Source organism: Drosophila mauritiana, chromosome 2L (assembly GCF_004382145.1).
Source record: "Drosophila mauritiana strain mau12 chromosome 2L, ASM438214v1, whole genome shotgun sequence".
NCBI classification, from domain to species: domain Eukaryota; kingdom Metazoa; phylum Arthropoda; class Insecta; order Diptera; family Drosophilidae; genus Drosophila; species Drosophila mauritiana.
The window spans coordinates 18443735-18471705 of record NC_046667.1 but is presented as its reverse complement, the minus strand read 5'-3'; the positions used below and the strand labels follow the sequence as shown (position 1 = coordinate 18471705).

General features: G+C 42.9%; 1 protein-coding gene across 1 annotated transcript; it reads left to right on the top strand.

The window, feature by feature from the left end:
- The first annotated feature begins 51 nt into the window (after positions 1 to 51).
- Positions 52 to 27436, top strand: LOC117150270 (S phase cyclin A-associated protein in the endoplasmic reticulum). Its single transcript, XM_033317080.1, has 11 exons — positions 52 to 739; positions 1085 to 3349; positions 3410 to 4856; positions 5006 to 5263; positions 5335 to 5458; positions 7404 to 7543; positions 23206 to 23351; positions 23451 to 23543; positions 23816 to 23907; positions 26329 to 26655; positions 26757 to 27436. The coding sequence occupies exons 1-11, from the start codon at positions 553 to 555 to the stop codon at positions 26865 to 26867; spliced, it is 5190 nt and encodes a 1729-aa protein (XP_033172971.1). The 5' UTR covers positions 52 to 552; the 3' UTR covers positions 26868 to 27436.
- The last annotated feature ends 535 nt before the right edge of the window (positions 27437 to 27971 follow it).

The window sequence follows — 27971 nt, the reverse complement described above, 5'->3', positions numbered from 1 at the left end:
TGCGCGCTCTTATCGATAGCTTAACTTCTACCGATATCCCAATGACAGATATTGCACAATTGCAGCCCAGCGCTTAAATCAGCTGGCTCTGCTCGGCTGAGTTTGGCAAAAATCATAACTTCTAATTTCTCTCTAACCAACACAAGACAAGCAGCAGGCAACTGGAAGAGTGAAGGGGAATCTTTCAGGCTTTGATTGACCCCATCACAGTATCTTTAGGCTCGTTACGCCTTTGGAAAATGCTACCAATTCCACTGGCGTTGCAAAATTCTGCGGTGAAAACAACAAAGAAGCGACGTCTGAAATAGGAGCAACAAAAAAACGAAATAATCAATTAAAATCGAAGTGGAAGCGAGTGTTTTCCGCGGAGTATCCTTAACGTTGGACAGTTCATCAGGATTCCGATTGCTACAAAGGACAAAACCAAAAGTTGCGTGAACAGCTGCAACAGCTGCGTGGGCAGCGACGCGGCAGAGACGCCGGCAGAAGCTGCGCAGCAATAGCAAAAACAACAAGCTTTTCGGTCTTTTTTTTTTTGTTTTCTTTCCAACAATGGAAATGCGTGAGGTCTTGAGTCGCGAGGGCAGAGAGGCGAAAAATCTGCTCGTCTACCAGTTTTGCGATGAGACAACTAGTGGTGCTACCAGTGGATTCGGATCCGTGGGCGGCGACGTTGGAGGAGGATCAGGTGGCGATGGACCAGCTGTTGGAAGCGGAGGCGTTCTTTTAAACGGTGACTGTAAGAACCATCAACTGTTGCTATTGAATACCCGGTACTTGAGGAGTTTTTCTCTTAGTTATAAAATTACTTTTAGGAAGAGACTCATGTAAAATGCTTAGTCATTACATGATAGTGGCAACTACCTTAGATACATTTTAGGTGTTGTATATTGTCTACAAATTGCTTAAAATATATATAACGTACATAAGTTGTATAAATTGGTAGCTTTGATTTGTTTAAAAATGGTTAATGTAGGTATTCCACATGTCATAACCTTATAAAACTATGATTACCGAGTGTTCGACTTTTGGCAAATTCTATATTTTATTTGAAATTCCCATTAATAACTTAAATCTTTTGTAGGCTATCGAAAGCCACCCATGGTGCCACCGAAGTCGCCCAACGGTACGCCGAAAAACTGTCAATCGCCCACTTCCCAGCGTGTGAAGTCCTCTGCCAGTGTGGGATGCGGCGGAGGCAGTAGTGGTGGACCACGCGTGCGCAGCGCCTCCACAGGAAGGGACAAGAAGTCGGAGCTGCAGGCCAGATACTGGGCCTTGCTATTCGGAAATCTACAGAGAGCTATTAATGAGATTTATCAGACAGTGGAGTGCTATGAAAACATTTCCAGTTGCCAAGAGACTATTCTGGTGCTTGAAAACTATGTGCGAGATTTCAAGGCGCTTTGCGAATGGTTCAAAGTATCGTGGGACTATGAATCTCGACCACTACAACAGCGTCCCCAAAGCCTAGCTTGGGAAGTGCGCAAGAGCAATCCCACTCCCAGAGTTCGGACTAGAAGTCTGTGCAGCCCCAACAACTCGGGAAAATCCAGTCCAGCCTTGTTTCCGGGTACTCAATCCGGAGAAACCTCACCGTTCTGTGATAATGGACAGATTTCGCCCAGGAAATTACTGCGTGCCTATGACCAAGTGCCAAAGGGAGCAATGCGACTGAATGTCAGAGAACTTTTTGCGGCCAGCAAGAGAGCTACTCAAGGATCATCACAATCTGATAACATGGAGGGTCCTCTAGATTTAAGTGCCGACAAATCTAATTTCGTGTTGCGCAGCACGCAGTATTCCCAAACGGATTTGGATGACCCATATCTAACTCTAGCTGATGTCAGGGAGAAAATGCGCATAGAGGCGGAGGAAAGAGAAGCTCAAAATAGGATTGAAAATGAGGCTTTAGAAGAAGTGACCATTCCAATAGCCAATGAAGACACAGCGGAAAGCTTTAACAAACAAGAGCCATCTTCTCTCGAACAACAAATTCTTTACGTAGCGAATTTAAGCAAAGAACCTGAATTAATGGAAGCAGCTCCAGAAGCTACTGCTCTACAGATGACTGTGGCTTCTCTGGAGTCTATGGAAAACGCCTTACTTAATCAGCAGGCAAATAAGGAGCCCACGCCGCCAAGCACTGTCGTTAAACCACTGGCGGAAATTTTGAAGAAACCACAACCCTTAAATCCTATATCAGGAAATAATGTTCAAACCAGTCCCCTTAAGTATTCCAGTGTGCTAAATCGTCCCTCGAAGAAGATGATTCCACCACCTGGAGGAGTAGCAGCTCAGAAGACCATAGCAACCAAACCGGGTCTGGTAAAACCGAATTTAACGACTACAGTCAATGGTTTACGTAGCACCAAAACAGCTCCTCCTCCAATAAAAACCATTGGAAAAAGTGGATTACAGCGACATCCCAGGCCCTTCAGCAAAACCGAGTGCTATGGTCCACCCAACAATGTGGCTTCTAGATTGTCGGCCCGCTCCCGAACCATGTTGGAAATAAATGGAAGAAACACCAATTCAAGTGCTAGAACTTTACCGAAGAGGACTAATCCAGGTTCCATTTTAGGCACGGCCACAAGAACTAAAATGAGTTCCAGACTAAGTTCTAGAGAGGATATAACTAGTTCCACATCCACTCTGAAAGCTAGCAATGAACAACTTTCAAATTCAAGAAACACTTTGAAGGCGGAGAATCAACATTCCGAACCAAAACAGATTCAACCTCCGGCAGATGCTGACGATGGATGGTTGACTGTAAAAAACCGAAGAAGGACCAGCATGCACTGGGCAAACAGATTCAATCAGCCCACAGGATATGCCAGTTTGCCGACGTTGGCGTTGTTGAATGAGCAGCAAAAGGAGCAGGAGCACAAAGAAAAACAGAAAGACGAAGAGGACGGCAAAGTCCTCGTCAAAACAATATCGGCTAAAACTAAAGCTCCAATGGGAGTGGCTAAGGCTAAAGCGAAGACATCAATATCCATAACACGACCAGAAATCAAAAACGCCAAGGCCAAGGTCAATTCATTCCCCGTTCAGAAAAGCAACACTAATCAAGCGAAGAAACCAGAGAAGCGGGAAAAGTCTGACACCACAGCTCCCGCACCAATTGCTTCATCAAGTAACACTCGTAACAGCAGCAACAGTATTTGTGTTGGACGCAATTCCATTATCAAACGACAGAAATCTGATCTTACAGGGCTTAAAATGACATCCTTGCACAAGGAGTACATGAGGAGCGAGAAGAATGCGCTGAGAAAACTACAACAAAAGGAGCAGGGCAACAATCAACACAACAGCAGCTCCTCTTCCGCAGAAACCGTGGTGGAATGTAAGTACTTAATCACGTTTTAAACTAATTATGATCTAGTAAAAAATTTGTATTTTTCAGCCTGCAATGAAGACCATAGCAAGATCGATATTAAGATACAAACCAACTGCGAGTTCTCCAAGACCATAGGCGAACTCTACGAGAGCATTGCCCACTGCAAGCTCCCAAGTGGAAGTCTTAAAACCAATGCTAGCAACCTGAGTGCTTGTGATGAGAACGAAGAGCAAAATACGGATGACAACGAGGAAGAGCGTAATGAAAGGATCTTAGGAGAGGTTCAGGAATCTCTGGAGCGACAAATCAGGGAGCTGGAACAAACTGAGATCGATGTGGATACGGAAACAGATGAAACTGACTGTGAAGTTCAGCTGGAGGAGCAGGACGACGGAGTTGATGGCTTGGAGATGGGCAGCGGTGATGATTCGGCTGTTTTTGTGACCATGAGCGATGATGAGAACGCCAGCTTGGAGCTAAGATACCAAGCGTTGCTTTCTGACATGTCTTGGAACGAAAGAGCTGAGGCTTTGGCCACCTTGCAGGCTTATGTTGCCAGACACCCTGGAAGAGCTCAAGAGCTTCATCAGAAGTTATCATCGCCGTCCAGGCGTCGTTCCCTACAGGAAACTCTGAAAAAATATCAAGCAAAACAGGCGAGAGCTCAGCAGAAGCGGAATCTGCTACAGCAGGAAAAGGCAGCTAAGTTACAGCAGCTATTTTCAAGGGTGGAGGATGTCAAGGCAGCCAAGAATCAAATTATCGAAGACAAACGTCAGAAAATGCAAGGACGACTCCAAAGGGCAGCTGAAAATCGAGAACAATATCTGAAGCAAATCATTGAGAAAGCCCATGACGAGGAGAAGAAACTCAAGGAAATAAATTTCATCAAGAACATAGAAGCTCAAAACAAGCGATTGGATCTCCTGGAATCCTCCAAGGAAACAGAAGGTAGACTGCAAGACCTAGAGCAGGAAAGGCAAAAAAGGGTGGAGGAAAAACTGGCCAAGGAAGCCGCTGTGGAAAGAAGACGACAAGCCCTAGAAAAAGAACGTTTGCTCAAGCTCGAGAAGATGAATGAAACGCGCCTGGAGAAGGAACAGAGAATTGGTAAGATGCAGGAGCAGAAGGAGAAACAGCGACAGGCTCTGGCGAGAGAAAAGGCCAGAGATCGAGAGGAGAGACTTCTAGCCCTGCAAGTCCAACAACAACAGACGACGGAGGAGCTGCAGCGAAAGATTCTCCAAAAACAAATGGAATCCGCTCGACGACACGAGGAGAACATCGAACACATCCGGCAAAGAGCTCTGGAGCTGACTATTCCCACCAGACAGGCGGACGAGGGACGTGGCGATCAGGACGTGTCCGAGGACATCTTGAATGGAAACGCCACAAGCACCACCAATGAGGATTGCGACTTATCCTCTTCTCTTTCCGAGGTGGGCGGCAACACCGCTCACACGAGGAGCTACAAGAAGAAGATGAAAAAACTTAAGCAGAGGATGAATCAGTGGTGAGTAAAATGATGGAACCTAATCAATTGTTATAGTGTTTCGAATTGGGTAGTTCCGCTTAAGCGTTAAAATGTCATTGGGGTGTATAAAATTCGCATTAATCTCAGATTGGAATCTCTATTTATTGAGTTGCATGCTCTTCTTACAGCGCTGCCGAGTATTTGGAGAGTTTGGATGCCTTGCCCGCACACGCAAGAAGAGATAGTACAGTTCCCAAGCTGCTAAATCTGGTGGTCAAGGGTGGAGGTGCCCAAGGACTGGATAGAAACCTAGGCAACCTTTTGCGTGTCATACCCAAAGCTCAGAACTTAGATTTTCTGGCCTTTCTCTGCATGGATGGCTTGGGCATACTGGCCAACCACGTGATTAGCAAGGGCATGGATGAAAACTCAGAGATCTCCCGGAAGTGAGTTGACTTTGCACTTTCCACCTTTTTAGTATATGTATCGTTAATATCGCTACTTTATAATGCTTTAGGTCCGTCTATTTGGCCGCGCAGCTGTACCGGAATGCCTGCTCCGTGTGTCCTCAGATTGCTCGTCACGCTCTTCTGGGCAATTCCATAACCGTTCTGTTCGATGCCATCAACAAGAGTTTCCAGGTAATCCTCAAAAGCAACCGCTGCACAAAAGAAACTTTCACGAACTTTTGGCCACCCAAAATGCTCCACAATAAAATTGTCGCCAGGCAGTCGTCTCGCCTCGAGGCGTTGTCCGTGGGATTGGGGCAGACCCAACTAAAGTTGGCAACTCACAATTCCCCAGGCCACGTCGAAAGTCGCCTATGTGTGTGGTATAAATTCGTACTTGGCTAGGGTTTTATTCCTGCCGGCAGCCACTTAACACTTGGCCGCGTTTATGTCGCTGTCCAACTTAAACCCGCTATAAAGAAATCCTAGTGGGGCGGGAGTCCGGAGGATTAACCGAAGGTCTTGGTGTAACTATATAGTTGTACAGATGGCCATTTATGTAAACCGAGTGTATAAATATTGTTAATATTTAATTTTTAATATTCAATTCGATTGGCTTAAAAAATTGTTTAGATATGTCAGGGTTATTTTAACACTAGTTTTTTGAACAGTTCTATATATTTCCATAAATATTTATTATATATATTAATAGATACCTTATTTTTTTATTATGCAAATTTATGTAACTCCAAATTAGTTGGGAAGGGCATTTGGTGCTCGATTATACCCTTTTTGACCCTGTTTAAAGTTTATGTTTTGCTGGCTTTTGTTTTTGCTCGTTTCGCTGGCGTTGTTTATTTGCCATTTCTTTGACGCTTTTATTTGGCGCTGCCTTTTGTTTGTTTGGCATTTTTATTTGAATTTTATTTACTGGCCTCGTGCGCTCGCTTGTCTGTCGCCTGGCCCATCAATTTTTAAGCACTAGGTCGGTTCCCTGATCCCTGCCCCCCATGGATCTCCACTTTCTGGAGCTCTTCACTCTTCTGGCCAATTTGTTGGCGTGTAAAATGCTTATATGTACATTTGCGGCTGCCGTTAAATCAATCGTTAAATCGCATAAAAAGCCACTCTTCCACCCAATATACATCTGTACATTTTTTTTCCTTTTTTTTTTTTAAATATATATATATAATTCTACCCTTTCCCCGCGAGAGTTCCAGGTCAGATCAGAAAGAAATATTGAAATATATATAATCTTAAGAAATGATAAATCAATATGTATGTATAAAATATTAGTTTTTCTGTGATAGTTAAAACAATAGTTTATATGTTTTTTATTTTTGATCTAATTTCAAAGCTTAAAGAAATATCGTTTAACACGTGTAATTACATACATTATTTTCTCAAGACGAAAAGATATTGTAAATCGGTTTTCTTCTCCATTTTGATAGGACATAATTTCTTGCATTTTATTTAAATCTATAAAAATATTTTTACTGCGCATCGCACTTTGGAGCTGTTGTTTTGGTCGTTGGCATTGTTAACTTGGCTCGTGTTCATTGTCGCTCCCTCCGCCCCATTGTCCCTCTCCCCCTCTTCACATCTACTTCACCTTCTTTTTTTTTCGTTGATGGATCATGTAAGAAGGTGGCATAAGAGGGGGAAGAGAGAAGAACGGCGAAGAAGGCGCAACAGAGTAAAAAGTTAACTGTTAGTGAGCGAGGGAGAAACATCAATTAACTTTTTGATTGATGTGGATGTCTCTTTCTCTGTTGCTCTGTCCGTTTGCTGTTGCTGTTTAAATTGATAATTAATTTAAACACGCGACAAGGAATTTCTCTGCTGGCCCCAAAAAGCATGCAACAATCGTGCGGTGCTACTTTAATGACTTAGATAGTAACCCACTTTTCGTTGAAGGATACTTATATTATCTCTTTAATTATTTATTAATGGGGATTCAATCAACAAATTGCCCAATGCACTAAGATTAAACAAACATTTTCCTTGCAATAAGCGCTTTATTAACCACAAGATTTAACATACAGGATGAAATTGTAAATATTGATTGATTTTTATTCGAAATTAAGTCGTATAACCGAAATCGTGTCCGTTCTAAGTCCTTTTCGATCTCTTGCAGTTACCCGAAGAAAAATCACCACAACATCCGGTCGAGTTGTCCACGGAGCTAATGCTGGCCTGCACGGAGGCGCTGTCCTCGAGTTACGTGAAAAAGAACACCCACCCAAAAGTTCCGGAACGCCTGCCGGACATGATAAAGTGAGTACAACAACAAGTGCAGCTACGCCGGTTTATTGCGGCCAACTACAAAAACTTCGAATGAAAAGAGGGGAAATGCGCGAGTTCGAAAACCGGTGAGAGTGGGAGCGAGATGGCCATTGTAGTCGGCACTGCTGCCATCACTTTCGCACGCCGGAGAGGGCGTGTTCTACTGCGCGAGAGTGGGACAGCAAATGCGGCTGCGCTGCCAGCGCCAACGTCGCTGCTGCTGCGCTGCCCGCCCTGCTGCGTTTAAAAAATATTATTTTTAATTTAAACTTTTATTTAGTTGGTCACACTATCGCACAGCATGTGGGTCGCCATCGCATAATTTTGGGGCTTAGCAAATGAAAAACACATGGATTCTTTAACAACTTCTTACTCGTTTGTTTAGCGTTTTCATAATTTTAGATGTGATAAAATTCAATTCTATTGTACATGAAATTAGGGCACTCCCCAACCTTTTTGCATTTTTGAGTTTAAACTCCGATATAGCACTTCACTTTAATTTTGAGTCCTGCTAGGAGCTGCAGAATCCATTTCCCCTTTCTTTTTCATCTGATTGTTTTCCTTTAATTTGCGCTCATTTTCATGGGTAAAAGTTTTAATCGAATTGTTGCTATTGTTGACGTTTGCATAGCTGTAAAATACAAACGCCATTTTGTAAACTTTTTGCAAACAAAAACGGATTTCGCTCATCAAAAGAAAAACTTTTGATTTGTCTTATTGCAATTTTAATGAATCACAAACTGTTTATGTAAAATAGTAGTGTTAAAAAATATGATAATTTTCCCTTTATATTGAACTTTAAAAAACATGACCTTTTTTATGTGTTTTCTGCGTTTGTATCAGTTAGTTTTGTGTGTTTTATCCCTTCATTATTACAAAAAAAAAAAAAAACTTTGTTGCCATGCATTTTCCAATTGTGAATTGGCTTTTGTGTGTTACATTTGCGTTTGTTTTTGTTTCGGTTTTTCCTAGCCATTTTTTATGTTGGCTTTTCTTGTGTGTGCCATGGCTTTTGTTTATGCTTTTGTGTGTGCTGTGGGCTCTGACCAATGTTCTGCCTTTCCTAGCTGTTTGCTTTATTTTTTATTATTCCTCCTTGTTGACTGCTGTTTTTTATGTTCTTTGTCAATTTTCGTTTGTTTATATTTTCAATTTGGTTACAAAAGCTTTTCGTTTATTTTATTAAGTCAGCCATTGTTGTTTTATTTTTTTACGTTAGTGTGTCGTCTCCTTTGCAGCCTTTTGTGGTGGCTTCTGCCGCTTTTTATCCTCATTCTTTTGGTTGCTCGCCTTTATTTCTTCGGCCATTTTTCGTAGCGCGCATTTCGGCGCTCAATTCAATTACAGCGTTTGCAAAATCAAATTTTCTTTTGACTATAATTTTCGGGGAAACAACCCCCGGCTGGCCCACCCCCTTTTATGGGGCCCTGCACCTTGCGCCATTTTGCCTTGAAAATAAATAAACTTGGCTGAATGGAAAACTCAATTCGCCGCACTTGAATGGTCCGCCATCTTGCACTTCTTCCTCTTCTGGCCCTCTTCCGTTTCCGTTCCCGTTGCTTCATATTTTTTCTGGCCACGAAGTATTTGGAATTTTCCTGCTACCTAATTCGATTGCAGCTTTCTTTCTTGCTCCTCTGCGTGCCGCTTTTGCCGGATGCATAATTAAATTTTTGTTTACTTTTAATTGTTCAGGTGGCGGGGCTGCTTCGAATATTTTGTTGTTCATTTGAATAAAGTTTTCGGGGAGTCGTGTAATCGAATTAAAGTTGACAAAGAGGAACTTTTAATCTAGACAAGGGTTTTCATTCTTTGAGGGCAGTGAAACTTTGTTTGGCACTACGAAACTTTTGTTAAAAGATTTTTGCTTTCTACAAAAACTCTCAAATTCGGAAATACTTTGTACTTTTCTAATTAAATTTGACTTTACTTTGCTGAATAATTAGAAAAAACACAATACAGATTCTCTTATGAGCTCTGCGAGTTAGCTGGCGTTTCACACTATCATAATATCTCCATATGATTAATCACAGCGCATCCATGTCGATTGAAATTCTATTTGGTTAACCATAATGCCCCTCATAAATCCTGCCACCATCCAGTATGTCATCCCCGTCCTTGAACCATGACAAATTTGATTTGCCGCGCTCGGGCACCTTGGCATCAAACAAAAAGCTGTGCGCAGATCTACGAGATATCTTTTTACACTGTAATTGATTTATAATTAATCAACACAGTCATTAGCCCTCTTGGTAAAAAACGGGAAGTAAATATATTTTAATCACGATTTGATCATCAATCGCAACAACTGAAAAGGCGGCTCATCGCAATCATAACGATGATTTGGCACGCGATAAAGCAAACACCCCTTGGCGCGGAATCGAAACCAGAAAGCAGAACCCAAACGCAAGCCCAATCCCAATCCCAAACCGAAACCGGAACCGGAACCCCTTTCACCTTGCCACCCCTAAAAAGCAGTCATAATGAAATATATGCATATTTCCGTGCTTGTAGGGGGGGAAAAACAAAAGGTCTTTTCGATATTCCCCAGCTTGTCTGGCGATGCTCCGGCGACTGCCGTTTCCACTGGCAGGATGTCAACAAGGAGGACATGCTGGCAGAGTTACTTCCGCTTGCTGCTCAACTACTCGACTGCTGTGCGGCAGTTAATTTAATTACCCTTTAAGTAACCAGATCGAATGGCCAATTTGGAGTTATGGCCGGCAGGCCTTGGAGCTGCTGCATCCACATCCTGCAGGATGTGCGCATGCAGAGTCTGAGTGTGCCACTTTTTGTGGCATGCAGTTTTCAGTTGACATTGTTACGGACTTTACTGAGCAAAAAAGAAAATTCGCAATTCAACAATCAGTAGATGATGTACAAGAAATCAAGTTCTTGGCCTAAGTTCTTTATAGTTACATTTCTAATTGAGTTATTATATTTAAAAAATGATTGTTTATTACTCTTCGATATGTTTATTATATGTTTTCATACATTTTATTCTCCCAGTGCCAATAAAAGTCATCGGCTCAATTACAAGGACAGTATCTGGCATCTAAGCACACTTGCACACCCACACACACGTGCCCCTGGGTTTTATTTTACCATCGACATATTAGTGCAACTATTAAGACCTTAAACTAGACAGCAGCCCATTCCGCCCACTTCGATAGACCGTGGTCTTTGACTCTCCTATCTGGTCAAATGTATTAATTTCATTCTGGGTCCTTTGTCCTTGCTGCTCTTCTCTCTCTCGTCGTTTTCTCGTACTCCTTTGGAAATATGCTTCGACGTGTCCTGTTTCTCATGTTTCTCCTCCCTGGCCCTTTGTTTGTTGGCTTTTTTATGTGCTGCGTTTAATATCCGATTTCAGTTCCCCCCTCGCCTCTGTTGATTCTTTTTGACAAAAGGCTGAGCATAGGGAAAACTCGGCTCAGTTTCTGTCTCTTTCGCTTTGTTTGGCTTTGGTGAAGTTTCCTATTTGCCCACTGCGCCGCTCCTTTTGTTTGCCCCTCGTCCTTTTCACAATTCCTCCCACCCCCGCTTCAAGGAAAATCAAAATATTGACTCTTAACGGTGTGCCTATTGATCTTTCAGCTACCCCGAAAATGTCAGCGGGGGAGGGTGGAAAATTTGATGGCGAGGGGGCATCAAATTCGTATTTAGCAGTCATTTTAAATTGCTCAAACGAAAGTGACATTAGGAATAATGCATTTAGGGAATGCATTTTTCCATTTTTATTGTATTTAACTATTAAAGAAACTGATTGCATCAATTATAATATATTATAATAAAATTGATTTCAAAGTCTAGTTATGGGCACTGCTCATTTCATAACTTTATTCAACGATAAGGACCACCTGGCAGCTTTTTGCATGTCATAATTGAATTCAAATCAGAAAACTGTCACACAACTAATCAGAGTTGTCATCTGAGTCCTGCCCCTCGCATTTTGAAGCACCAGTATTCCTGCTCCGACTGCAGTCAACTGCTCAACAGAGCTCAGTTTCAATTTCTATTTCAGTTTCAGTTTTCGTTTTCAGCTCCCGTTGCTCATCTGTTCGTTTCGACATTCAAACTGTCAAAAAGTCAGCATCAATTACAGTTACAAAGACATCATAGCAAAACCCCTGCACGAAAACCCACACAAATATACCCGAAATCGGAGCAGCGGACGGCAGGGGCGGTGTGTTCGAGGGGGTGTGCCACAAAGGAGAGGGGGTCAAGGGTCAGAGTAGTACCTCAAAAGAACTGTAGCCCAAAACTTCGCTGTATATTTGCATCAAAATGCATTTGGCCATAAAGGACTGAGGAAAAAACCATTGTCGAGGTGCGTTTTAACTGTTTGGGCAATACGGAAAACGAAAATATCGTGGCAACTTAAAAACTTTATTTATTGATTAGAGATAATTCTATAACAATTTATCCATAACTGTCTGTGTGTCCGTTCTTCACCTGTCCGTCCGTATAAACGGCAAAGTCGGGAAATATTGGATCTAGGAAGTTGGCAGATCCTCATAACACCTATGTAGTTGAAGGTTTTCTCCTCGTCCGCTATATCGTCCTCAAAGTTCATAAAGTTGGATAGGTGTGCAGTCGCCGATTTAACCGAGTAAGGGGTATCAAATGGACTGCTGGCAAGACTGGGCTTTTTCTACCTAGCTACGTAACTTTTGAGTTTACCCTCTACTCGCATAACCCGAAGAGGTCATATGCAAAAGTCTGACATATGCGCTGACATTTTGCATGCAAAAAGGCGCAGCAGCCTCAGCAGCTATGCCCTCTTCCCCGTCCGCCCTCGAACGCCTGTCCCTTGTCGAGCTGCATGTCAAAAGTTTGATGAGTGCCTGTCCAGCTCCGCCGCATGTCAAAGGACGAGCAGCGGGAGGGGGCGAGCGGTACGGCTTTGGCTATTGAATTACCTACAGGCTCAGTCCGAGGCTGAGCCACTCTTCGTTTGAGTGCATTCGCTTTGATTTTGGCCTGGTTTTTTGTTGTTGTGCCCACTGCTCTGTTTTGGGTTTTTCCTCTCTGGGGAGAATTTCCGGGGGAGCGGGTGGGCCGGCAACAACCACCCACCAAGATGAAGTTGTCTCTGGTAGGCGACATATGTAAAATGTGTAAAGTGCAGTGCCGGTTACAGTTAATTTAATGCTCGTCAGATGCGAAGTACTATATCTCCGGGATGATAATGCACCCTCTATAAAATCACATCCTTCCTGTTTCAGTTTTCGTTGTTCCATCACTTAAAAAAAAAAAATCAAACAATTTTGGCTTAATTAAGCGTATGGTGGCGAAATGTATTTAACATTCCATTCTTATTTCAAATAAACTTTGTTACATCCAAGAGTTCTGTCTAACATCGAAGGAATTGATTTACACAGCAGAAAGTGTTTTTTCCAGTGCAGTTAATGCGCGTTGGTAGCTCGCAAAGCAAACAGGAGCAGGGGGTGATTATGAGGGGGTGGAGATAAACAGAACGGGAACACAAAACAGGCGCAAGGACAAGGACAACCAACTGACGCATCACTCAATCAAATGGCAATTGTGAGGGCTTAACACGAGGCCTCGGGCCGCAACACAATCGAAGTGCCGAGCAACCCTCGCTCTATAGTTATATAGATAGATAGATAGATAGATAGATGGTACCGGCCGCATCCCCTGCTGAAGATCCAGATACGGGGACCAAAACTGGTGCAAATTAACACGCTAAGCACTTGAATCGGGCCAAATGTGGCATGAGTAATGCCCTCAAGTGGCCAGCAGATGGCGCACATTACAAGCCGCTAATCCGGGAGCTACCCTATATAACCTATAAGCGTACCCCATACGCTTCTCCACAGCCGCGGGACTCGCATAAAAATTTACGATAAAACTAAAAATCTTCGCAAAGTATTCTTTGAAATGGTCCAGCCGTAAAGGTCATTTAGCAAGCACTAAAGGAAAAGTCGCTCCTATGGTTATGGCTATTCGATGGTCGCGGAATGTTTCCTACTTATATAGGGGCGCCGCATTTATGATTGGGCGGCGACTTTCCATAAATTCTAATTTGATTTTGCCACTAAAGTGCCATAAGAACGCAATTTGGTTTCGACTCCCCACTCGCCATGCATATATTCATACTTGTACATTTATTTGGAGCAGCGCTGGAACCCTACGTTGGGCATAATTTTTTACGATGCTCACTCTGCGACATTTTCATTCGCTAGCCATTTTCCATTTTCTACTTTTCCACACACACACACACACTCTCAGAACGGAAAAGCCAAATCACAGGCGCCCATTTTCACTGACTTTGGTCCCGGACTCAAACTTTCCAATCCTGAAAGTCCTCAAGGGTATACGAACAATCTTAGGAAAGTTGTTGGTTTTCCTAAAATCATTTTTTAAAAATCTACAATTTTTCTAATGTTTTTTGCATGATTTGAAATCATTTAAATAATTTCCAGTTACAATTGTACATACATATTATTGTTAAGTTATTTGCCAACTTTAAATTAGCCGCGTTAGCAGGGTATTTGAATCTTCGCCTTGCCTTTCGCGACTTGGTTACTTTTAATGCCCGTGGCATTTTTTGTGACCCACCTCCTGGTCGTGTGTGTTGTTCGACTGGCTTTTGTTGGCCGTGTTGCTATTTTATTTTATTATATGCACTTTTCTTCTACAAAATGGCGGCAAACGTCGCCGCACGGTCCTGTTCGGGGTCCTTCTATGGCTCTGGGACGGATCTTAAGAAGGAGCTGTTGGGGGGAACATCGTTATGGTTGCGGTTATTTGGCGCCATGTTTTTGTGCTGCTGCTGCTGCTGTTGGGTTCTCCAGCTTTTTCTTCTTCGCGCCTCGTTTGAGTTTTACGAGCGGCTTTACTTTCTGGCAGCTATTTCGACTTTGGCTTTTTAACAGCCTCGCAAAGGTTGACGGGGGATTTGGCAAACCAATCTCAGTGCCAATTCCCATAGAAAAATCCCGTCATCGCGCTGCCCCACGTGTGTTGTCCATTTCTGACGTTGATTCCCCATCCAATTTTATATTTTCCTACGTTTCCCACATTTGTTTTTTGGTTTTCTGGATGAGCATCTGCGGTAGGCAGTGCATGAGCAGTCGCCGCCTTATGTGGCCCGGTGACAAGCCCCATATGGAAAGCAGGCAGGCACTGAGAAAAAACCTAGCTTACATTCAGAGAAGATGTTTCACAATAGAAAGTAGAAAAGACTGTAAGTTGTTGTTGCCACATATGGAAGTTTACATCTTTAATTTGAGTTCCTTCGCCCAAACTAATTGGCCTTGCAACGCACTTTATTTTCTCTCTGTGTAGATGGTAAAAACTGCTGAAATTTTATTTTCAACGCGCGTGTCGTAATTGAAGACGCCCAAACTCTTTCCCCTGCACCCCCCACCCAGCCCGCTGTCAAAATATATATACATATATGCATTTAATATAAGACAAAACGTTTACCCCGTTGCCTGTCGCCCCAATGTTTTTCTGTGCGAGTTTTTGGGGTAAATGGAAAACGCATTGGGTGGCGTTCGTTACTAAGAAAACACAGGAGATGCGACGCGAGATGGAGCGGAATGGTTTGGGTCTGGTATGGCATTGCTCTATGGATGGATGGACGGATTGGATGGACGGGTGACGTGTTGATGAATTTTCGTTTTAAGAACTCGGCTAGACAGGATCGGGATTATATATCCCACGGAGTGATTGCCACATCCGTGTTTGTCTTCGCCTTTCGTTGGCCTACCGCATGCAGATTTCATTTTCCATCCCATATCTATAACTCGGATTTACTTGAGTTTCGCTGAGATATATTCTGCCGGCTTCTTGGGTTTCATTTCCCCCTATTTTTCCGCACTTTTTGCACACTTTTCTGGCTAAGTCTTGAGGGCACACTTGACAGCTCAATCTCGGCACTTGCCAGGCACTCTTTAATATTTTTTTTTTACCCTTAACCCCTGGTTCTCCGCGTAATGCGAGTTTAATCACTGATGTATTAAGAATAAAAGTGAGCAACAACCCCGTGGCACATCTATCTGCATCCCTTTAAACCCGAACTGACAACCAAATGTCTTAATTTATTCATAACTTTTTATATATGCTTATTAGACTGCGCACAGCGAGGGGAGGGCTATTATATTGTTGTTCCCGGCCAAAATGCAACCCCTCACCCCGCCTTAAACAATTTCCATGTTTTGATTTATGAATGATAATGCGCTGTGACACATCCGAACCCAAGCAGAGCGGAGCGGAGCGAAACTGGATGGGCCAGGAGCTGAGGTCTTCATTTTGGCATATGTCTGCATTGCGTTTAATTTACATTAATGGGCGTGGTAATGGGCCTGCTTCCGATTTTTGGGTGGTTTAATGAGGCGCAGCATTGTAAAAAGTTTAACAGATTCCGCAGTCTCGCAAAAATATGCACGCCTGAAAGTATTTTAAATAAGGGGTTTCATAGCAACTGTCGCAAAAAAAAAGGGTAACCTTCTGCTGGGTGGGCGTGGCAGAGGGCTATAAGTCAATAACTAATATGGTGATTATAAAGCACTTTTATGGGATTTAAGGGTTATTCGTTTACACCTTTTTTCAGTTTTGTATCGTGCTTTAACTATATATTGGATTTCAAAAGTTTACTACTAATTCCACTTAACTCATAGAAGCGTTGAAAATTAAGGCACAGTTTTTTCCCATTTTATGGAGCAAGATATTTAGCCAAGAACTGACTTCCTCTGGCTGGCTATCGCTTTAAGCCACTCATTCTTTCACATTATTTATGATGAGCTGAGAAGTCCAAGGCGCAGATACCGGTGTATAGATAGGCATACATTATGTACAGATGTATCTCATGCGAGGGCAATCCTTTCGCTGCGGTTTTCGCTAGGCGCCATGCCTCGATTTCGACGCTACCTTGCGGTTCGCGGCGCCTTTACAGCCATCTCTTTCGGCGAGCCTATGCCGCTCTCTTTCTGCCACGCCGTTGAAAATCAATTTGCATCAGTTTCTGGGCTCGGGCATCCTCATTCTCCGACTGAATCATCATCGTCATCCGGCGACTGGCGCAAGGTAAATGAATTAAAAGTTGTCGCTGCTCCGTACGGCGATACGTACACATTCATTTGCATTCAGAAATGAAAATAAAAACAGGGGAGAGTCCAGAAATTAATTACGATCTCAACTGGAACTCTTATCAGTCGAAGGTGCGGCCCTGAAAAAACACACAGCTGCCTTTTTCGCCTCTCCGCCTGTCATTTGATTTGTATCTCTGTTGTTCTTATTTTACACTTTTCGCTGTCCCGTTTTTTATGTTTATTCGAAAAATCTGAAATTAGTAACCATTTTCGCAAAACGGAGGGATTTCAAGGGTTTCCGTTGACAGCTGTGTGACCACCAAAAAATTAAAAAAAGGAGCCCTTGGGCAGGGCGTGACCGTAACTGATGTCCTGTCGAGTCCTTGGGCATAACCAATTGGATTCGATTGGATTACACAAATGAAGAACAATTATAAAATAACTCTCTTAAATGTGAGTTCTACCTTTTTTCATAAGTTTTATGATAGGGGTGTTCGGGGTGTAATGGAAGTATTCGAAACCAGTACGGGTATATCTTGTACTTTACATAAAAAATAAACTAATTCTGTTTGCTAAACACAAAATATGTGCACAAACATTTGTTGATTTGAATATTTAATGAGTATAAACGCGGACTTTTTTAAATTTGATTTCCAATCGATCTAGATTTCTCACAAACCCCCCGTGGCGGGAACTTTCAAATTGCACCCAATCATAACCGCATCTCCGCCTCAGCCAAAACATTTACAAATGCAATTAAACCATAACCGTCCACCCAGAGCATAAATTCCATCCGCACATAGGGGTGTCCTTTTTCCAATGACCATTTCGCTATGCCCGCCACAGGAAGGATAGTTTCGTAAAAAATCAAAAATGCTGTGCGCCCGAATGCGGTCAATTCAATTTCAATTCGCTTCTGAATTCCGAATTGCATTTTCCGGGCAATAATTGATGGGCAGCGGAGTGATCGGTCCTCCGCCACTCGCTGTTGTGCCCTCTTTCAACAATGGGATAAGTCTAAGTAAGTGGGTTATTAGCGCCGCAGGATGTCCGAAGTGGCAAAAGGACATGCAGGCCGAAAGGAGACCCCTGCCGGCGAAGGAACCCTTGCTGGGCATTAGAGAGTCACGTCCCAGCTCCTGTTGATGTGATTATTGTTGTTGGAGGCGTTTCGTATTAGTAATGTAAACATGCACAGGGAACAATGTGAAAATTTCTCTTTCGCATTTGCAGTATAACTTCCAATACCAATCGGCATTGTATTCGATTTAGTATTACTTCCCATTTAAAACAACGTTATATTTCCAAGTAAAATATAACTTTAAAATAATGACATAGATTGGGATTTTTCTTTGCGTGCACCGAAAGGTAAGCAGCAATTGAAATTCACGAGAGGTCTACTGTTCCGAGTCTAAGCTCCATTAGCCACAATTGAGATCTCTCCATGGCAAATCCCTGTGACATGACGAATTGTCTTAGTCCTGGCCGGGATTTATGTAATAAATATAACCCCCTTGCCGCAGTTTTAGTGACAGCTGCTGCACGTGCTGCCCTAGTAAGCGCCATAATTATGATGATAAAATGATGATGATGATGATGTCACACTGTTGGTGGCTCTTAATGATAACGATGTCCCTGCTCTCGCCCACTGATAAGGTTACTTAACACCACATGCCCACATTTTCCGCGTCGCCCATTAAAAGTTCACCCTCTCGCAGTACAACAAGCCCCGTTACCCCTTGGCCCCCGATTCCCTTTATGGCCATAAAGGAGTCGACCAACTTGCAGCATGAAATTATTTAACACGCGCTCTAATGCATAAACATGGCCAACAAAGTTGGCAACCGAACCCCCGGTACCAGGTGTTGTGTAATTTCAGCATCATCAATGATAGCCATGTACCCGCCGAAAAATTGGGTAGGGGTTGTGCATAAAGTTTTGTTAGCAGTTCTATTACATTATGATTTAAAACGGCTTTTAAAACAGTAAAAACCTATTCAGATTCTCGTATTATAGTTGTATAGTTTATATTGAATATTTATTGAGAATGAAATCCCTTGTAACTCCCATTTAATATACTTCGTAGCTTAGAGTAAAAGATACATTTTCTGGATAGGTCACCTAACTTCTATGCCTTGCTTTCTCGTCCGAGGGTTGCTCCAGCACTTTTGGTCCTCCTAGCCACTTGTGGGCAATCAGAGTTCTCGACTTTGGCCGGCTGTTTGACTGCCGATTACTACCCCTAAAATGCGACTCGAGTTGCATTGTTTTGACATGACACCCGAATCGGGAGGCCCGGGGATATATATGCATATACGTATGTTCTGCCCATCAGAAGGGGGGAGTTTTGAATGGCAAGGCGCAGGCGCGACAGTTTTTAACCCTCCGAAAGGAAACAGTTGCTCTTAATCAAGTGCTGACAAGCGACGGAGAAAACAATTTGAAATTGCATTTTAATCAACTCCGGCTCGTGCGCACTGCGGAAAATGAAGGGGTAGCTACCGTTCCCTGATTTCCCTTTTTCCCAGCTTAGTTTTCATTAACACCTTTAGAGCCGATCTGTGTGTGTCGCTTGTTTTGCCTGCCTACTACAATCGAATTTCCAATGTTGTTTTAGGCCACCGCAAGGCGTTGAGTTTTATGCACATGAATCTGACCTGGATCTGAATTTGAATTGGGTTCGGAAGCGGATGGGTTTCTACGTGTGTTCTCAGCTCGGATGCAGAGTGGCAGCCAGCTGGCGTTTTTCCAGCCTCCGTTGTTGACTTTACTTGATTGAATGTATTTGAATCTGATGAATTTCAATGGTTCGTGTTGAAATTGAATTACTGCGAAAGCTGCTAAGCAGATTTGGTTGTGAAAACACAGAATGTGTTGGGGTTAAAAATGTCCAACGACTTTTGGTAAAAATTTGATTTACTGTGTGTGTAAATAAGTTAATGAAAAATGCAATTTGTATGCTCTCAGATAATTTGAATCGCTTAACCTGCTATCATTGAATCATTGACTATAAAATCCTTCAGTTTGCCACAGAAATGAATGAGTTAGTCAAATTACATTAACACTCAGATATGCATTGGGTTATTATGATTTCAATTTAATTTGCCTAATTTGTTTGTCATGTTTTTAATCTGTCGAAACATGTAGGCCAATAGAGTTAAAGCGTTTCGCGCCCAGAATTTATCCACCAATCTCATAAACAGTTTTAAAATCGATTGACCAATTGTTTGAAAAGCCACGTGCTGTGCAAATTTCGATTGAAAGCCCACCGACAATGGCAACATAATTCTTTCATATGCTAATGAGCAGCACGCGTCTAGCATTAAATGTGCTCAAAATGCAAAACCGATTAGCAAAAGATTCAGATACGTTCGCCCATAAAATACTGCTAAATGTTCGTAAGCAAATACGAGCGGCATTTGCGAGGAGTGTGTGAGTTCCCGGGAATTGTGACATTGCATCCATTTAGCAGCTTTCGTAGATTCAAGTGCAAGTCCTTCTCAAACCATTTGCTTTTCTTGTTTTTGGAGATGGAATTTTTGCTCTTCGGCCACGGAGAGTGAAAGAAAGAGAAATTGTTGTGCAAATAATTTCAGTTTGCTTGATGTTTTGATTTCAATTAGGCGAGTGCTGATTACAAACACTAAAAATATCAAACAAAACCTCGTGCTCTTTGTCCGTTCATTATTTTCTGTGTGATTTATCATAATAAACGAAAGCGAGTCATCAACAAAAGGAGCTCATTCATCGTTTGATGTTTACAATACAAATGAATGGCATACAGATTTCTGCTATTTAAGTGGCAAGCCATAAACATATACAGATCCATAACATTCTACAAATGAATGATTGATATGCCATGACAATGTCCTGCCGCAAAAATCTGAAAATCCAGAGTTGACCACCGAAGCTGCCGTGGCAGCCGTGGCAGCGTTGAAACGCAAACACGGCCAGCAGCAATTTTGATGCCATACTATATAGCCGAAAAATCCATGTTGACCCCTTTTGACGCAGCCAGAAGTCCTGTTCGCAAATAAAAGCGTCCATTACTCAAACGCTAATACACACGCACATAAGCAGCCAAACGCACACACACACACCCAGTGGAGAGGCAAACAAAGCAGCAAGGACTACGTGCCACCGCCAGGATGAGACCCAAAGTCCCGCTCCACTGTATCTGAATCTGTATCTGTGCTGCCAGCTTCAGATACTTGCGTGAAATGAATTCTGATCGAAGATCTTGGCATAAAATCAAAGGTTTTCTTAATATAAAACATTAAACGCTGTGCACGTTTTAAAATTATTTTAGTTGTCTGAACTTCAGTGGCTGCATTATCGTAATAAAGCAAAAATAAAGAGCTCACCACTTTTTGTTTTGCAACCATTTCAAGTTAAAACAAAACACTTTTGCAAGCTGAAAAATAAAGCTAAAAGCACATCTCTGCTGATCCCATGCTGATATCCCCACAACATTTCTGGCGTTGTCAACTGTAAACATACTTGAGCTTCCTGTTTTGCTATTTGTGCCTCGCATCGCACACAGGACACTTAGCGCAGACAGGCGGACACAAGGACACAGGACGAGCGGACTAACGGACGTGGGGAGACCCGGACGCAGGGACAATCCACACGATGTTTGCTCTCCTGGTTGGTCAATCTAACCCACAGCCTCGCCCGCTGTCCCTTTGGCCTCCGCTGGACAAAAAGTACTCGGCAAACTCATCAGCACCACAAAAATATCCTTAATAATTTTCTTAAACCAACAAGCACAAAGCTAGCACGGAGCTCGAAGGATGCTTTTACCCCCGTTCTGCGGGTGAGTTTGTGAGTGGGTGGCCGCCCCTTTTCCGCCGCCAGTGAGCTGTCATCGTTTGTCATGTGTCCTGGCCCGAGTTTCGCCTGTGGAAAGTATTTAGTTCGTTGGTCGCATCAATCCAAACACAAAATGGCCAACTCCCCGGCCAGCGACGTATCGGATGTGGCCGAGGTTTCCTCTCCCAGGACAGGACAGACCGAGGACCGAGCACCAAGGACTAAGGACCCCGGGCAGGACATAATCGTCAGTGCCGTAAAATAAACAGCAGCCAAAAGCAGCAGCCAACGATGGCGACAAAATAAAAATAAAATGCGACAACACGGGGCGCAAATGGTTGTCGAGGGGGCAAAACCACTGGCAGGACACCCAGACAGGACTTTTTCGGGTGTGAAAAGGCATTTGGTGCAAAGCTCGAAATAAAAATAAGAATCCCAAGCGAAAAAAAAATTAACATCCTTGTTAGTTGTGAAAACACGTTCGCTAAATACGCGCGACAGTTGCAGGCGCACCAACCCCCCTTTTAATCATCAAGGACCTCCCTCGAGTGTGAGTGAGTGTGTGTGTGTGTGTGGGACAGGCGCAAATATTTTAACAAGTGTCAAATGCACACGCTACTTAACTCAAGCTCTGTCTTGTTTATTAAACAAAATAGTTGCAATTGGCAAGGAAAAAGTGCAACCCCTTGCCGCTCGCTTCAAAAATGTCCTTTTTTTGTAGAAGAAACACGAAATGGTTCCCTTTCCTCTCTCAACTGGAAAATGTCCTTTTCACGGGCGCTTGTAATTTGGGCATTTGTGTGCATTGATTTCGGCACTTAAGACGCATAATCGGTAGCATAAAACAGTGAGGGCAGCGGATTTATGAACACTGTAAATAAATTCGCCCTCAAATAAGAGTTTAGTCATGCGAATCCTTAATAAAGCGTTTTCAACTAATGGGAATAGACGCTTCATTCTGTAAATAGGTTTAGCCATTTATTTTATAGCCGCAGTTTTTGTCAGTGTAGTCAATGAGCAGCACAGCTCGCTGAACAACAATGTGCAGAAAGAAGGGACTAGGGGAGGTAACCGGAAGCGGGAGGGACCAGGAGCAGTCCTGCAGGACCATGGGCATGCATTTCGGCATTTCGGGCTCGCATAAGCTGGATTAAAATCAAAACAGATTTGCGCTGACAATGACAACAGGCATCAGCATCAGCATCAGAATCAGCAACAGCAGCCAGAGCAAGGACATGTTAATGTTCACTCGGAGGTTAAACAGGACAACAGGACACAAGAGGACCTCGATATGTGAATGGAAACACCTTGCTGGCAGAGCAAATGAAATGTCATTTGCCCGTTGATTACCCGGGATAAAGAGGAGTCCTCTCTTCTGCTCTCCGGCCGGTGCGGGGATACTTGTTGTTTTGCGAGGAGGGAGTATGAATTTAAATCGCTTTCAAATCATATGACACATGCTCGGGTTCCAGTCGTTCCACCCCGTGCCTTTGAACGCTCCGGGCGATTAACAAGTGTGGAGTGTCCTGGCCCAAAAGGTAGCCAGTTAAAGGGGTAGGAAGTGGGTACAGGATCAACAGAACTAGCAACATATGGACATAGAAACCACGGGGCAAACAACGAGAAATCGGCCGAATGACTACGGCTAAAAAGCAATGAATAGCTGAAAGGCACTACAGTTGTTCGGCAAACAGAGATTCAATGGGGATTAACTTAATTAAATATATCATAGTTATTTTGATGATATCAATTGAATACTTTTCATTTTTCCCTTTGCAGCTATGCTGTGATTACGGGCCTGATCGAGATCCTTTCCCGTCGCATTCAGAAGGTGCGGGAGTCCATCGAGGGCAACAAGAGTGTGATGCTGGGTCTGCTGACCACCTTGGGCTTCCTGTCCCGCTTCATTGATGCCTGCCAGCCGGGTGAGTCACACTAGCCAGCTTCTGAAGTCGCACCTGCCAGAGGGTAAATAAACCGGAGAAGGATCGTTGCTTATTCGTTTCTCTATCCTCCGTCGACAGGTCCTGCCGATCCGACACGTCTGCTGAGCGCGGCCAAGTCCACCGAGCTCTTTGGAACCGTTTCGATGCTCTATGGCTGCGTGATGCCAATGGGTGAGTTTCAACTGAACCAAACAGTAGCTGAAAATTGAATTGCGGTGGAGGGGGAGGAGTGGAGTGGCGGAAGTGCTAATTAGATTTCAATGCACTTTACGAACAACCCATGCAACGTGATCTCCTCGCAAAGGCGGAAATTAGTTTTGATTTTTCCGTAAGCCTCTAATGTTTTATGAGTGAATATCCGCTATCGCCGCTCATCCGCCTTTCCTACCTATTTTCTGAATCGTTTTCTTATTTTTTATTTCTGTTCTGTTCTGTTTTTGCAGGTGAATGCATTCCACCACGCACGACCGCCCTGGCGGCATCGACTTTTCATCTCTACGTGTCCCTGGCCTCCCTGGATGTGAACACCTTCCAGGTGAGTTTGCCCTTCAACGGGTGGGGGATTCTTGGGAGTTTCGGCGCAAACGACAAACGTCGAACGTCGTGCGTCGCCGTTTAAACAAATCAAAAAGTCAGCCAGCCAGCTCTTAACCCAATACGAAGGCACCGTGGTTAGGGCCTAAAGAAATCCTGATAATATTATAAAAAATTTAAGTTAAATATTTTATAGTGCAGTAATTTAAAATTAACAATGATGTTTTTATGTATTATCTAATCAAGAGTCTTGAAAAGTTTGAAATAGTTTATTTTGCGACACATGTATTAAACAGTTTGACAAATTCATCTAAAATAATTTATATATATTGTAATTGTTATCGTAATTCCAATTTATTTGGAACCTAAAATTGAATCCATTCTTTCATCAATGTGACTCGATTTTTCCTGCTCAAGCAGCGAAGCGCAGAGAAAATTTCATTAGAATTTCCCTCTTCTGTTTTATTTTTTCCCGTGGAAACTGCTGCTGGTGGCGTGTGTATGCGTTTGGCTTTTCTTTGCTTTGCACTCCTAAACTTTGTCGAACGTGAAATCGCCTGGTGAAAATTGAGAAAATCGGCAACAACAACAACAATAGTAGCATCGGCATCGGCGGGAGGAAATTCAGGGGGGAGGAAAAGTTAGTGTAGACGTTTAAAACTTTGCAATTGCGGCGGCTTGCAATCTGCGAGTGAGTTTCGACAGAGTGATTTGCATATTGCCAAATGTCATGACAGCCACCACGAGAATTGTGTATTTAGTGGGGTGGGATTTTCCGGAGGAGTACCTTGGTTTGGGGAAAATGCACAGGAGTCAGGGCAGAGTGACATTTGCCGAACAGACAACACAGCGCCAAATGACAAACACAACATGAGGCACAGACGCCATTGAACCGCGATGACATTTCGCTCTATACCGGTGTACCTGTGAAAATTCAGAGCAGAAAATGGCCAAAACGGCAGGATTGGGTGGTGGGTGGTGGGTGGGCTGCTGCCTGCCTGGGGGCATCAGGACACGAAACAGAGGATGGGTGGCATACGCAAATATTTTGACACTTTACTTGGGCCAAATGTCGGCTGTCGTCTTGGCGTGGCCTAAAATATTTATGCCAACCGTAACGAAAGGAGCCGAATGGAGTTGGAATGGGCCAAGTTCGGTTGGCAGCCAAAACCGCGCCAATGAAACAGAATACGGGAGTGCTACAATCGTGAATCTAACTGAGGCTCAGCACTAGAAGACTATTAGTTGCAAATAATGGAACTTAAAGTACTTGTAAATAAAGTCTATATCAAATTATATTTATGAATGTGATGACCAATTGTATACTTTACTTGAATATATACACATAAAAATTATGTGATACATTTATTTAAAATGAAAAGATTTACCTTTGACTTTTTAACCAGCTACCAAACTGTGAAATAGCAGTGTTTTTTGCAGAGTGTGGCAGCTAGGTTTTAATTTCCTGTGTACCTCCATCCGGGTATCTGAGCTCTCGAGTGTGTGCGTCTGTTCTGTTGCACGTGTCAATATTTAACAGATGCAGGCTGGCAGAGGCAAGGCTACGCACTTGACAAACTAATTTGCTAGACAAACTTTGCCGCTGCCAAAAGCTCCGACCACGAATTGCACTGGGATTAGAGCTATTTGTTTTAAATTACCACAAAAATAGATAAGGGTTTCGTTTCGGTTGCTCGTCATCACCAACATCATCAGCATCATCATCAAGTTCTGAGCGAGGGTCGGTTGCTCCGTTTCTGGCAAATAATTTGATTCGGTTTTAATCAGCAAACTCAATTTTCGAGAGCCGCTCCAGAGGCCGCGCTTGTTTTTGCGTAAATATTGACTTTGTAAAATGAAATTTTCAAGTTTAACCCAAGCCAATCCGAAGCCCACGCAATTTCAATCGTTCTCGAGCTCGCTCTCTCTCTATCTGTGTTGTTTTTTTCGTGCTGTATTTTTTCGTTTCCGGCTGGAAAATTCTTGCCGCTCGCTCATATCCTGCCAGGGTCGGAAAAGTGAGGGGGCGTTGTTCTAGCCAGCCAGGCATGTCAATTGTTTGGCTAAATATTTGCTCAGTGCTCGTACTCTTGCTCATACTCGAACCAGTTGCCAGTTTCAGTTCAGTTTCAGTGAATTTCGAGTTTCGGGTTTTGGCCTGCCAGGACAAACAAATTAGAAGCGCTCTCTGGCTCGCTCGACGAGTCCCTTACGCAAATAGCACGCAAATATATAGGCAGGATTAAATAAACAATCGGGCCGCAGGACGTGCCGGCCCTTCATTTCCTGCCCTAAACAAGTGGCACTCTTTGATATTTGCTTTGACTTAATTAAAACATTTGCTCAGTGATTTCGGCCTCGGTTATTTTTTACCATTGTTGTTGGCTTGTGTTGCCAATTAAATGTGTTTCGGTATTTTCAGGAGGCCCTAACTGTGGAGGGTCCTTTGTCGCTGAAGCTGTTGGACGTGATGACCCTCATCCTGAACTGCAGTTTGGTGAATGAGCAATGGTCAACGAACAACGAGAGCTGCCCAATGCTGATTGACCTTGTCGCCTCGCTGGCCTTTTTCTGCGTCAACAATCGCAGACATCAGGACCTGCTAATATCTGAGCAGTACGCCGTGATCTTCAAGTGCTTGGCCAAGCTGCCCAGCCAGTTCAACCCTGTGATTTATCCGTTCCTGGTCACGGCTTCCTTCAACAATCCGCCAGCCAGGGAGTTCCTCAGCAAGGACTTCGACTTGACGGTAAGGGGCTAATAATATCTGATTAAAATGGAACCTGTAATGATTTGGCTCATTGAAATGATGGCTTACGTTTACAATAATTATTTTCCATATCCTTGCAGTTCATAGATGAGTACAGCAAATCGGATATGGCCCAAAGGAATGTGGTCATTAAAATGATAAACAGCCGCACCAAAGACAAAATCAGCGCCGGTAATAAGAAAAATGCGTAGATACAAGATACGCACGATGGCGGCAACTTAATATATTATATAAAGAGATGTATCCCATACATCCCATTCAACCTGAAGATCCAGCTTTCCAAGTGATATTATTTTCGAAGAAAATGAAAAATCTGAAGGACAAAACTACTTGAAACATTCGCAAGGAGATCAGCAGCCGGATAATTGAATATCGAATGCAGAAGCGGCACATAAAATAATATTTTAATATTATCTTAAACTAGTTTACTAAACAATCACTTCATCTCACGCACTCTCACACATTCGCTAAACACATTCACAACAAGAGACGAACTGGCATAGATTTTATATATTAATATATACACCTAGGACATATACTTATTGTAACTTATGTTTAATGCAAAGTATTAACACTAGTTTAGCGCCCCTATCAACAAACTCCTCACCCACAAGCACATAACAAATTCTCGAATACCATATATACAACTTTCACCAACACATAAAACATAAAAAGGGTAAACATAAATGCAATTACCTTTTTTATTTTTATAAATATCAACAAACAAATAAAAACAACGCGAATGAAATAAAAAACTGAACAATCAAAGTCGTCTCAAGAGTAAATACTTGGTATAATGGTTAAAAGGGGTTGCTTTTTCATTTAATTAAATCAATATGCAATGTGTAATTTCACAGTAAATATTTATTAGCATGGTAGAATTATACAACAATTGTTTGATTGACTTTTTATGTTGCTGCTACTAATGAAGTTTAATGAGTACTAGCAATGACAAACAATTAGATCATTTGCTCCTGCCTTTTTCCTAATTCATATAAAAATGTAATTTTTTATAATTCCTCCTGGCCATCAGCTTTTTCCTCTTACGTTTGATGTGCTGCAGACAATGAAGCGGAGACCCGGCAATTTCCTCCTCCCCTCACCCCCGAAAAACAACAAATTAAAAACGACAAAAATAATGTGCCCTAATCATTTGTGGGCGTGGTCCAGAGGGGCGTTTGGGGTTTTGTCAGCGAGACAAAGGCACAAAACTCATCAGTGTCGGCAACGCTGAGACATCGCGCAGTGTCCTTTTGTCCTGCCAGCTGAAAGGGGGGCGTGGCAAGGATTCGGCG

Coding starts and splice junctions, on each gene's coding strand:
- LOC117150270 (XM_033317080.1), top strand. CDS start 553: ATGGAAATGCGTGAGGTCTTGAGTCGCGAGGGCAGAGAGGCGAAAAAT. Junction 5,264..5,334: donor AACTCAGAGATCTCCCGGAA/GTGAGTTGACTT, acceptor ATAATGCTTTAG/GTCCGTCTATTTGGCCGCGC. Junction 5,459..7,403: donor CCATCAACAAGAGTTTCCAG/GTAATCCTCAAA, acceptor GATCTCTTGCAG/TTACCCGAAGAAAAATCACC.